The sequence below is a fragment of the Neoarius graeffei genome, chromosome 21, assembly GCF_027579695.1.
Source record: "Neoarius graeffei isolate fNeoGra1 chromosome 21, fNeoGra1.pri, whole genome shotgun sequence".
Lineage (NCBI taxonomy): Eukaryota > Metazoa > Chordata > Actinopteri > Siluriformes > Ariidae > Neoarius > Neoarius graeffei.
In genome coordinates this window covers 28,264,946-28,278,507 of record NC_083589.1, presented here as the reverse complement: position 1 = coordinate 28,278,507, position 13,562 = coordinate 28,264,946, and the positions used below count along the sequence as shown (strand labels likewise).

The following is a 13,562-nucleotide window of genomic DNA, read 5'->3' as shown; positions in this document are numbered from 1 at the left end:
CTACAATGTATTATTTTTTTTTTTTAAAGCAAAGGGTCATCTCACACCAAATACTGACTTTGTTTCATTTATTATGGCTTACTGCTTACTGTTTATAGTATTTTTTAAAATGTTGAAACATTTCGTTTCATTATTTTTAAGCCATTTTTGATCAACAAAATTTAACATGTGCCTAAGACTTTTGCACAGCACTGTACTTAAGATATTTTCACTTGCTAAGATGCCTTTTTGTTTTCACTTGACTGTATCACAAGTTGCTCTGTAATCTCAAACAATAATTAATGGCCTGAGCTCAAAAGTAGAGCTCAAATGAAATCTTTTGCAAAAGCTGTATGTGGTGTTGGCTGGAAATCAGAAAGATAACTAACTCCATTCCTCCTCTCCAATTTTCAGAAAGAATAGAACAACTAAACAGGGCTGAGTCCCAAAAGCATCAGAGTAGCCTGTATTCATAAATCATCATAACCAACCAACGGTCCACGTACTTTACCTGGATTTAAGCATTAATAATGCCTCATAAAGCTTCAATGAAGTAGTATACAAAACACAACACAAACCTACCTGACAACCCGTATACTGTATATGAACATTAATGGTGACAGAGTATGTAACAACGTCAGGAGAGAATTAACTGAATTAATTTACTGAAACTTCATCAGGGTTTTTTTCTTTAGAGCTCAAAATACATTTTTAAAAGTAGACTTAATAAATCACAGACAAGCATGCACCCAAAAAACCTTAGGAATCTGGGCTTCATAGTACCACTGAGCTATAGAACATTCAGGAACCACAACCTAGATGTTCATGGTTGACTTTTAAAGCTCCACTCCACTGTGCCAAGAGCTGCAGTGAAACATATTCAATACTTTCAACTTAAACACAAAATAAAAAACCTAATTAAATGATAGCAACAGCCAAAACGATATCAGTGGCTTTCATAAAGCTGTAATTACTTCAGATTAAAATTCCTCTGAATCCACATTGATTGAACTCTCTCTCACACAACACACACACACACACACTGACATGAAAGCAGCGAAATTAGAACCATGTTCAAGATAGCAATTAAAACAGTAAAGCTCATTCTAGTTTCAAAGAAGGCTGTTATTACCTGTCGTTGTGGTGTATACACCAAATATCAGCACACCAGTTATGGACATGTTTGCCTATTTTTAAAAAAAATGTGTATAATTATACTGTCAATTCCAATTTCCAATTAGCATTTCTATTCATGATTAGAAATTATATTGTGATGAGGAAATTTAACATTTATTAATTTATTTACTCACTTATTGGGGGGCTCATCCGGGGTACGTATATGTGCTAGAGGGGTCATGTTGCACTAATGTTGCATATTTTAAGCCCTGTTCTCTCACATTGCACTGGATATAACAAGAGTGCTCTGAGAGCACAATCTCCCCTGCTGGCAACTATGCCATAACTCAGTTAAAATGCGACTGAATTGAACGAAATTGCATTATGCGTATTACCAACATATAACAAAGAATCCTGTCAAGTTTCGTGAAATTCCTCCAAAAATTGTGAGAGGAGTTGATTTCAGAAGGTGAGTACCCTTCCTGGGACGGATGGACGAACATCACTACGACGTAATCCCCCTTCAGGACTTTTGGGCAGCGGGGGATAAAAATTGTGAGGGAAGTTGATTTCAGAAAGCAAGCACACCTTGATGAAATTGCCAAAGTACAAGTTTGTTAATAATGAAGGGCATAACTCTGGGAAAATTTACCCAAATTAAATGAAATTTCAATATGCGTATAACTGTCATACAACCCCGATTCCAAAAAAGTTGGGACAAAGTACAAATTGTAAATAAAAACGGAATGCAATAATTTACAAATCTCAAAAACTGATATTGAATTCACAATAGAACATAGACAACATATCAAATGTCGAAAGTGAGACTTTTTGAAATTTCATGCCAAATATTGGCTCATTTGAAATTTCATGACAGCAACACATCTCAAAAAAGTTGGGACGGGGCAATAAGAGGCTGGAAAAGTTAAAGGTACAAAAAAGGAACAGCTGGAGGACCAAATTGCAACTCATTTGGTCAATTGGCAATAGGTCATTAACATGACTGGGTATAAAAAGAGCATCTTGGAGTGGCAGCAGCTCTCAGAAGTAAAGATGGGAAGAGGATCACCAATCCCCCTAATTCTGCACCGACAAATAGTGGAGCAATATCAGAAAGGAGTTCGACAATGTAAAATTGCAAAGAGTTTGAACATATCATCATCTACAGTACATAATATCATCAAAAGATTCAGAGAATCTGGAAGAATCTCTGTGCATAAGGGTCAAGGCTGGAAAACCATACTGGGTGCCCGTGATCTTCGGGCCCTTAGATGGCACTGCATCACATACAGGCATGCTTCTGTATTAGAAATCACAAAATGGGCTCAGGAATATTTCCAGAGAACATTATCTGTGAAGACAATTCACCGTGCCATCCGCCGTTGCCAGCTAAAACTCTATAGTTCAAAGAAGAAGCCGTATCTAAACATGATCCAGAAGCGCAGACGTCTTCTCTGGGCCAAGGCTCATTTAAAATGGACTGTGGCAAAGTGGAAAACTGTTCTGTGGTCAGATGAATCAAAATTTGAAGTTCTTTATGGAAATCAGGGACGCTGTGTCATTCGGACTAAAGAGGAGAAGGGCAACCCAAGTTATCAGTGCTCAGTTCAGAAGCCTGCATCTCTGATGGTATGGGGTTGCATTAGTGCGTGTGGCATGGGCAGCTCACACATCTGGAAAGACACCATCAATGCTGAAAGGTATATCCAGGTTCTAGAGCAACATATGCTCCCATCCAGACGACGTCTCTTTCAGGGAAGACCTTGCATTTTCCTACATGACAATGCCAAACCACATACTGCATCAATTACAGCATCATGGCTGCGTAGAAGAAGGGTCTGGGTACTGAACTGGCCAGCCTGCAGTCCAGATCTTTCACCCATAGAAAACATTTGGCGCATCATAAAACGGAAGATACGACAAAAAAGACCTAAGACAGTTGAGCAACTAGAATCCTACATTAGACAAGAATGGGTTAACATTCCTATCCCTAAACTTGAGCAACTTGTCTCCTCAGTCCCCAGGCGTTTACAGACTGTTGTAAAGAGAAAAGGGGATGTCTCACAGTGGTAAACATGGCCTTGTCCCAACTTTTTTGAGATGTGTTGTTGTCATGAAATTTAAAATCACCTAATTTTTCTCTTTAAATGATACATTTTCTCAGTTTAAACATTTAATATGTCATCTATGTTCTATTCTGAATAAAATATGGAATTTTGAAACTTCCGCATCATTGCATTCCATTTTTATTTACAATTTGTGCTTTGTCCCAACTTTTTTGGAATCGGGGTTGTATAATAAAGCCTTTTGCCAAGTTTGGTGAAATTCCTCCACAACTTGTGAGAGGAGTTGATTTCAGAAGAACGTACACCCTCATGAAATTGTCAAAGTATAAGTTATTTAATCAAGGGTCAAAACTCTGGTAAAATTTTCACAAACGAAATTAAATCGCAATATGCGTATTACCGTCATATAACAAGGCCTTTTGCCAAGCTTCAAGAAATTCTTCCAAAAATTGTGAGAGGAGTTGATGTCAGAAGGCAAACACACCTTCATGAAATTGTGAAAGTACAAGGTCAAGGGCCATAGCTCTGGCAAAGTGTGACCGAATTTAACAAAATAACAATATGCGTACAACCGACATATAACAATGCCTCTTGCCAAGTTTTGTGAAATTCCTCCACAAATTGTGAGAGGAGTTGATTTCAGAAGAAAAACACTCATGAAATTGTCAAAGTACAATTTTGTTAATCAAGGGCTGTAACTCTGGTAAAATGTGACCCAAATTAATGACATTACAATATGCGTATTACCGACATATAGCAATGCCTCTTGTCATGTTTTGTGAAATTCCTCCAAAAATTGCGAGGAGTTGATTTCTGAAGGTGAGCACCCTTCCCGGGATGGACAGACGGACATCGCCATGACAGAATCCCCCTTCGGGCCTTTCAGCTAGCAGGGGATAAAAAGTCTACATGCTGCTATTAAAACCGCAGGATTTAGCGATACAAATAAAATAAAACCAAAATAAATCATGTAAGAACTTTTTATTCCACCTTATTGTGTAACATGATATAGTGACCATCAAAATTCAAGTAAAAAGCAAATAGAAACATTTTAGGAAGAAAAAAAGAACTTACAATGGCCTTGTTGCAGAAGTGCACAAGTGGATAAGTGTGCATTCTCTATAATTAGTACTTTGTTAAAGCACCTTTAGCTTGTAATACAGCACTCAGTCCCGTATAAGCTCTTTTTTGAAATGCTTTATACTATATTACTGTCTATCCATGGTCCCAAGGACATGAGCGCAAATAATAATAATAATGGCGGCACGGTGGTGTAGTGGTTAGCGCTGTCGCCTCACAGCAAGAAGGTCCGGGTTCGAGCCCCGTGGCCAGCAAGGGCCTTTCTGTGTGGAGTTTGCATGTTCTCCCCGTGTCCGCGTGGGTTTCCTATGGGTGCTCCGGTTTCCCCCAAAGACATGTAGGTTAGGTTAACTGGTGACTCTAAATTGGCCGTAGGTGTGAATGTGAGTGTGAATGGTTGTCTGTGTCTATGTGTCAGCCCTGTGATGACCTGGCGACTTGTCCAGGGTGTACCCCGCCTTTTGCCCGTAGTCAGCTGGGATAGGCTCCAGCTTGCCTGCGACCCTGTAGAACAGGATAAAGCGGCTAGAGATGATGAGATGAGATAATAATAATAATAATAATAATGACACTGCACAGACAATTTATGAAGGGAACTGAGGAAGTGAGAGATCCGGATTTGTGGAACTGGTTAAAAAGAGGTATCAGTAGATCCATTGTGAGCTACTGCTCACTTACGTATCCCCCCGCTTTCGCTTATATCAGAATGCAAACAATCAAAGGAATAGGACACTTATTATGAATGTTGACGTCAACAAATAATTAATCCTGAAATACGTATTTAAAAAGCAGTGTTCTCCCCAGGGATTTCACATAGCATCCTGGTAAACTGTCATTCTAAAATAGCATTTTGCTTATTGAAATAGCATCAACATCCACCCTATATATTTCAGAAATACATTGTTGGTAAACAGGAAGTCGATGTGCGACAGACCTCAAAACAGTATACACGGTATAGAACCCCAAGCTGAAGCTCAGTACCAAATATCAAGCAGTTGTGATTTGTAGTTGCTGAGAAAAGTGTAATGAAAATTTTGTAAATCCATGCTATAGGTTTCGTAAATACATTCAGTCAGTAAACAAGAAGTTGATGTGCAACAGTCCTGAAAACAGTATACACGGTATAGAACCCCAAGCTGAAGTTTGGTACCAAGTGGCTATGATTTGCGGTTGCTGAGAAAAAGGGTGTTTCGGATGGGTGGAGATACGGACGGACAGACAGAGGTAAACCAGTATACCCCCCTCTTTTGAAACAGGGGTATAATAAAGAAAGAAACGGAAGGACTCTTAACTGCTGCACAAGAGCTAGCATTACGAACCAACAGCATCAAGAACAGAGTCGACAAGGAGAATGTGTTCCTAATGTGCCAATTTTGTGGAGAAAGAGAAGAGACAATTAGTCATCTAACAGCAGAATGTAAGAAACTAGCAGAAAAAGAATACAAAACGTGGAGACATGACAAGGTTGGACAAGCCATTCATTGGAAGCTCTGTCAGAAGTTCAGTCTCCCAAGCAGGGATAAGTGATATGACCACACTCCAGAAGGGGTAATGGAAAATGATCAAGTGAAAGTACTATGGGACTTCAGGGTTCAAACAGACCATCATCTTGAACATAATAGACCTGATATTGTAGTATTGGAGAAGGAGGGGAGAACATGTAATGTAATCGACATAGCATGCCCCTTTGACACGTGAGTGTTGGAAAAGGAACATGAGAAAATTGAAAAATATCAAGACTTTAAAAGAGAGTTTGGGAAAATCTGGAACTGCAGGGGAGTAAATGTAGTACCAGTTATTACTGGAGCTCTTGGGACAATCACTAACAACTTTAAGGCATCGATAAACAAAATTGGATTGAATGACAGCATTGTGTTGCTTCAGAAAGCTTGCTTGTTGGGAACAGCAAAGATTTTAAGAAAGTCACTAGACACCTAAGGTTGTAGGCTACGGTATAGCTTGATGTCTAGATTACGAAAACTGCGTTAACAGCTTACTGTGTGATTTGCTGAAATAATAATAATAATAATAATAATAATAATATTATTATTATTATTATAAGCCCTGGTTCTGCTGCATTCTTCAAGCCACTAAGCTTGTTACAGTAATTATACAATACTACTTTAATCCATTTATCAGGTTTTCACACTGAAAATCACTTATTTCTAGCCTCCAGATTATCTTGTCATTATCCCAGAAGAGTAACAGACACTGTTCTCTGTGGGCAGTTGTGCATATAAATAATTGAAAGTGCTAATGATTCCCTGCCTTTTGCATAATGTAATAAACATTTTTAATGCTAACACTTGCTGGAATTAATTCTACGCTGCCAGCATGGATGGGTTCAGTAGCAGAAAGGGCACAGAGGAATTTAGCATTCACTCCTGCCTTAGTAACAGGCTCTAATTCCATGGCTTTTTCATAAGTTGATGTATTCAACCAAATCCATTTGGGGCAACTCAGTATATTCAAAATAACTTGTTATTTTTAATATACATACTACGTTGTGCCAAAGAGACTCGGTTCAATAGCCGGCGTATTCAGCGAGGCGTCTCTGACCTGAGTGGATGATTGGGTTTTTTTGAAAAAAGAAAAAGAATCAATCAGTGGAGCTAAGGAGAGAACAAAAAAAGAAGTCTTTAGTATGTTTTGGTGCTAAAGTCCAGGCACAGAGCAGAATGCTTATTCCACAAAACTTTACCAGAAGCACTGCGGATTAGGAGGAACACAATAGTTCTTGATACATACAGAAAAAGTGCCTATCAATGAAACAAACAAAACAGCACGCAAAACCAAACAAAAATCTATTTAGAGACACAATCCATCAGAACCTGCTCTTATACACATATGTACTCTCATGAAACCTTACATAACCTACTAAGTAAAATTAGCCTCAACTCACCAGTGCAGGAGTAGTCATCAATCCGGATGTAGCCTTTCTTACACACACACATGAATGAGCCTGGTGTGTTCACACACACGGTATTCTCCCTGCAGTAGTGTTTGCCCTCTGCACATTCATCAATATCTGCAATCCAACAACCAAAAAAGAATGAGCACAGCACTAACATTCACTCACACAAGATTTTTACCTCCACCAACTTTCTTGGAGGAGGTTCTGTTTTCGCCTCTGCCTGCTCCCAACGTAACTCAAAAAGTAGTGAACGAATTTGGATGAAATTTGGTGAAAATGTGGGTCATGGGCTGAAGAACAACTGATTTAGATTTTGATGCAAATCCAGATATGTATGTAGATCCAGGATCTTTTGGCCTGTTCCCAACGTAACTCAAAGTAGTTAACAGATTTGGATGAAATTTGGTGGAAAGGTGGGTCATGGGCCAAAGAACAATTGGTTAGATTTTGATGCAAATCCAGATATGTATGTAGATCCATGGTCCAGATGTGTATGTAGATCCAGGATCTTTTGGCCTGTTCTCAACATAACTCAAAAAGTGGTGAACAGATTTGGATGAAATTTGGTGGAAAGGTGGCTCATTGACCAAAGAACAATTGGTTATATTTTGATGCAAATCCAGCTGTGTGTGTAGATCCAGGATCCAGATGTGTATGTACCTCCAGGATCTTTTGGTCTGTTCCCAACGTAATTCAAAAAGTGGTGAATGGATTTGGATGAAATTTGGTGGAAAGGTAGGTCATGGGCTAAAGAACAATTGGTTAGAGTTTAATGCAAATCCAGATATTTATGTAGATCCAGGATCCAGATGTGTATGTAGATCCAGGATTTTTTGGTCTGTTCCCAATGTAACTCAAAAAGTAGTGAAGGGAGTTTGATGAAATGTGGTGTCCAGCTTTAAGTTCAAATGATTTGATTTTGATGTTGATAACATGTGGCTTGGTGGAGGTATGCACTCTACTGTACTAAGTGCCCTTCTTATATTAAGATTATATTAGAAAATGTTTGAAAGATTTCACACACTGCTTCCTAATGAACTTTAACCCTTTGATGCAAAACATGGGTCAAAAGTGACCCGGCTGAGTTTTTATCTTCTATATCTTTGCAATAAATTAATTCCATCATTCAGTATTCAAGGTATTCCTCAATTAACGTGTTTTTGATCATCATACATCCTTATTTTATTTTTTCCTTTCTTACTTTTTGAATAAAAACCCTTTTTGTATCACTACCCTTCTAATGCACAACATGGGTCAAAAACGACCTGCATTCATTTTCCAGGTTATTTCATGTATGGCTGAGTGTTTCTATGATATACTTTTGAAATAAATTCATTTTGTCATTTACTTTTCCAAATATGCAGTAAATATCTTGTTTTTGTTTAGCACAAATCATCATTTTTATTTTTCCTTTCTTAAGTTATGAACAGCTTTTGTAATTCTACATCAAGTTTACACACATGGGTCAGAAACGACCTGCATGCATTTACTATGCGTTTGGTGGGAACTGTGAATTGTGCTTGTGTCAGACATTTCACAGCTCAGCACAGCACCCTTTGCCCATCTAATACATGGAAGTAATGTTTTTCAATTGCTCTAACATTAACTGAGAAAAAAATTGATTATGTTTAGGTTACCTTGAGAGTGAGTAGATTACTTGTCAGAAAGTTACAGTACAAGTAATTACTATTAGCTATCTAGCTGTTGACATATTCTACTTTAGTTAGCTAATTTTATTGTAGTTGGCTTAGCTAACTACATAGTTAATAAATAAATAACTGGCCCCATTCACTGCTAAAGTAATTACTTGAAACAAATTATTATTATAGTATTAAGACATTTAATTTTAAATCACACTTGGATGACCCATGTGTAGTAATATAAAAAGTATTTTTGTTCATAAAGTAGGAAAGACAAAATTAAATTAATGATTTGTGGTAATTAAAAACACAATATTTAAAGAATACTTGGAATATTCAATCATAAAATAAATTGATTTCAAAAGATAGAGCAAAGAAAAACTCAGTCAGTATGAAATAGCCTGGAAAATGAATGCGGGTCATTTTTGACCCATGTTGTGCATTAGAAGGGGTGTGCATATGTTTTGCATCAAAGGGTTAATTTTAATGAGTGTGATTTTTCTTGCTGTTACTGATCTATATACTGTGACAGAATGCTGTCATCATAATCAGTTTAACTTGAAAATTATTAGATACAAAAGCCAAGGTTTGTAGTGCCATATTTGTATGAAGTACACTGTGGCCCTGAAACTGAATTTCATCACAAGAACACTTTTGAGTCAAGGATCTTTTTTTGTCTGTTGCCAGGTTTTTCTGTCCAAGCAGCACAGGTATACATACTGTTGTAATTTTACTGTTTCACTTTGTATGGCACCAAGTGGTGGAGGCATTATATTAGTGGTGGAGGCATTATATTTTCAAGTTGTCCATCCGTCTGTCTGCGTGTCCATCTGGGATTCTTATTAGCACGATATCTCAAGGGCGAGTGGTTTAATGGATTCAGGATTAATATGAAATTACCCGTATAACCAGCAGATGCACTGATTTGATTCTGGAATTGATCCAAACATGATCAAGTTCACAGCATGGTCAAATGTCTAACATAGATTTTCTTCAATAACCTTCTTCCTGTTTGTCATCCAAAGACATTACTTAGACATGGTCACGTCCAGAAATGTAGTTCCTAGCAGAAACAAGTTCCTAGCAGAAAGTATATACTAACCCCATTTCCAGAAAAGTTGGGATATTTCCCAAAATGCAATAAAAACAAAAATCTGTGATTTGTTAATTCATGTGAACCTTCATTTCACTAACAAAATTACAAAGAAAAGATTTTCAATAGTTTTACTGACCAACTTAATTGTATTGTTTAAATATAAATGAAGTTAAGAATTTGATGCCTAAAACACACTCAAAAAAGTTGGGACAGAGGCATTACCATTGTATTACATCACCTTTCCTTTTAATAACACTTTTTAGTATGAATACGTAGGTGATTATAGGAAATCATGCACACTGATTGGTCAAGAAATTCAGACTGTTTCTTGATAATCATCTCGAGCAGCTCAGCAAAATGGCGGCCAACTGCTTCGTCACAGTGAGGAATAATTACAAATTATGAAAGAAAGTACTGTTCCTAAAAGCACGAAAGATGCTATCAAGTTTGGTCTAAAACTACTCAAAGGTAAGGTGGAATTGTGATTTTTTTTATCTATTTCAAAACAAAAGTATTTTATGTGAGTCGGCATAGATAAGTGACACAACCCTGCACATGTTACATTTGCATGCTGCTTTTGAAGATTGAAAGAAATTATTTTTCAAATACATTTTTTTTTAACAGTCACCTGTGTATTTATACTAAAACAATTATCCGCCTCAGGCTCAGTGAATATCAGTGAATAATAACCTCGATTTTGTCTCGGTTATTATTCACCGATATTCACCTTGCCTTTGACAAATAACTGTTTAATTAATCATATGGGAACTGAGGATACTAATTGCTGCAGTTTTGCAATCAGAATTTTTATCCATTCTTGCTTGATAGAAGACTTCAGTTGCTCGACAGTCCGTGGTCGCTGTTGTCCTATTCTCCTCTTCATGATGCGGCATACATTCTCAGTAGGAGACTGGCAGCAGGCCAGTCAAGCACACGCACTCTGTGTCTATGAAGCCACACTGTTGTAACCCATGCAGAATGAGGTCTGGCGTTATCCTGCTCAAATAAGCATGGACTTCCCAGGGAGAGACATTGCCTTGATGAGTAAGTCTCTCTCAAATGTCAATATACCTGGCGACTTGTCCAGAGTGTACCACGCCTCTCGCCCATAGTTAGCTGGGATAGGCTCCAGCTTGCCTGCAACCCTGTACAGGATAAGCGGCTACAGATAATGGATGGATGGATGGATGGATGGATGGATGGATAAAATGCCAATATATGCCCCAGTATATCAATGGTACCATCAGACACCTGCAACTCACCCATGCCACGGGCACTGATGCCCCCATACCATCACAGATGGCTACTGCACCTTTCTTTGATAACAAACTGGATGGTCGTGTTCACCTTTGGCACTGAGAACTCAATGTTTGGTTTTCCCGAAAACAAGCTGAAATGTGGACACATCTGACCACAGCACACATTTCCACTGTCTTTCAGTCCATCTGAGATGAGTTCTGGTCCAGGGAAATCGGCAGTATTTCTGTATAGAATTGATGAATGGCTTCCTCCTTGCATAACACAGTTTCAGGTTGCATTTCTGGATGCAGCAGCGGACTGTGTTAAGTGGCAACGGTTTTCCGAAGTACTCCCAAGCCCATGTGGCTATATTTGTCACATTAGCATGACGGCTGGCAGTGCCGCCTAAGGGTTCGTAGGTCACGCACATTCAGTAGTGGTTTCCGACCTTGCCCTTAACGCACCAAGATGTCTCTGGATTCCCTGAATCCTTTCACAATATTATGTACTGTAGATTTTGAAAGAACTAAAATCTTTTGTTGAGAAATGTTCTTTTGAATTGACTAACAATTCTCTCATGAATTTTGGCACAAAACAGCGAGCCACACCCCATCCTTCCTTAAAAAGACTGAGCCTTTGGTGTTGCTCCTTTTATACCCAATCATGATAGCAATTACCCTGCTTATTATGGAATATTCTAGAATTGTGTGATTTGAATATCCTATGAACTTTTCAGTCTTATTTTGCCTCTGACCCAACTTTTTTGAGTGTGTTGCAGGCATCACATTCTAACTTTGTTTATATTTACAAAACACAATTAAGTTGGTCAGTAAAACTCCTGAAAATATTTTCTTTGTATTTTTAACCAGTTAAATAAAGGTTCATGTGAATTAACAAATCACAGATTTTTGTTTTTATTGCATTTTGGAAAATATTCCAACTTTTCTGGAAATGGAGTTAGTGTATACGTTCTGCTAGGAACTTGTTTCTGCTATTCAGCCTTAATAATAATTAAAAATAAATAAATTCCAGAAAATGTGCTCCAAATGTGTCTCGTATCAAACATTTGCTGAGGCAGGTTTCCTGAGCGAGTCATTAACTACCTTGGCAGTATGCGCTGTCATCTCTAACTGCCCGGTAGCCATCTTTACAGCTGCAGTAGGCTCCTGCCTCCAGATTCACACACTCTGAGTTTTCCACACAGCTGCTACTGTAGCCATCCGCACAGAAATCATGTCCTGTGAAAGAGACAGTAAAAACACTACTTAAAAACATGAAGATAATGGTGTGTGTGTGTGTGTGTGTGTGTGTGTGTGTGTCTGTCTGTCTGTCTGTCTGTCTGTCTGTCTACGTGTTCTAAAAGTAGCTTGGAAGTGTTGGGGACATGAACGGGTAAATGTTATGTCCACTGTTTACGTGTATAATGAGCTGAGGTAGCAATCTTCAGGAGGAACTAATTAGCAGGGAAAAAAGAGAGGGAGAGAGAGAGACAGACACAGAGAGAGACAGACAGACACAGAAAGAGAGAGAGAGAGAGAAACAGACAGACAGACAGACAGAATCACAGAGAGACAGACAGACAGAATCACAGAGAGAGAGACAGAGAGAAAGAAACAAAGAGAGACAGACAGACTGAGAGAAAGAGACAGACAGAGAGAGAGAGAGAGACAGACAGACAGAGAGAAACAGAGACATAGAGAGACAGACAGACAGACACAGAGAGAGACAGAGACACAGATACAGAGAGAGACACAGAGAGAGAGAGACAGACAGACAGACAGACAGATAGAGACAGAGAGACAGACAGAGACACAGAGAGAGAGAGACAGACAGACAGAGAGACAGAGACACACAGAATTGCATAGAGAGAGAGACAGACAGACAGAGAGAGAGAGAGAGAGAGAGAGAGAGAGAGCAAGAGAGAGAAACTGTTTCCAGGTTTTTACATCTAAAACTTTCTATTTAACTACTCTTATGATTTATTAGAGATCATTAGAAAAAATTGCTTTCACATTCCTTTAGGTTAAAAAAAATAAAGGTTTTCAAAGAAAGCACAAACAAATAACCAAAAGGTAAGTACAAATAAATAAAAAAACAAGGAATATTACTTTAAAAAAAAGAATATACCACAAATTTGAGTCATTTTTAATGTTTTTGATCTGCAATGTTGACATTTGTTTGCAACTTAGAACTACATTTATATTCCTTCAACTGCCAACACTTTCACAGAGAATTTTATCATATAATATTTATGCATATTAATGTTTCTGTAAATAGCAAAATGGAAAAAAAATTCAGTTTATGTACATCTTAGGATGTATCTTAGAATGTACACATGTGCGCAACCCTTAGTGTGTGTGTGTGTGTGTGTGTGTGTGTGTGTGTGTGTGTGTGTGTGTGTGTGTGTGTGAGATTTCTCTTTACACACATGT

At 38.1% G+C, this 13,562-nt stretch overlaps 1 protein-coding gene across 1 annotated transcript in view; it reads right to left on the bottom strand.

The window, feature by feature from the left end:
* The window catches only part of nell2b (neural EGFL like 2b), a 199,942-nt gene that overhangs the window by 97,925 nt on the left and 88,455 nt on the right, over window positions 1–13,562 (bottom strand). The window contains exons 12-13 of the mRNA XM_060903607.1: window positions 12,234–12,368; window positions 7,144–7,269 (exon numbers count right to left, since the gene is read on the bottom strand). Of these exons, the coding sequence (XP_060759590.1) occupies window positions 7,144–7,269; window positions 12,234–12,368 (261 nt within the window). The remainder of the gene's footprint in view (window positions 1–7,143; window positions 7,270–12,233; window positions 12,369–13,562) is intronic.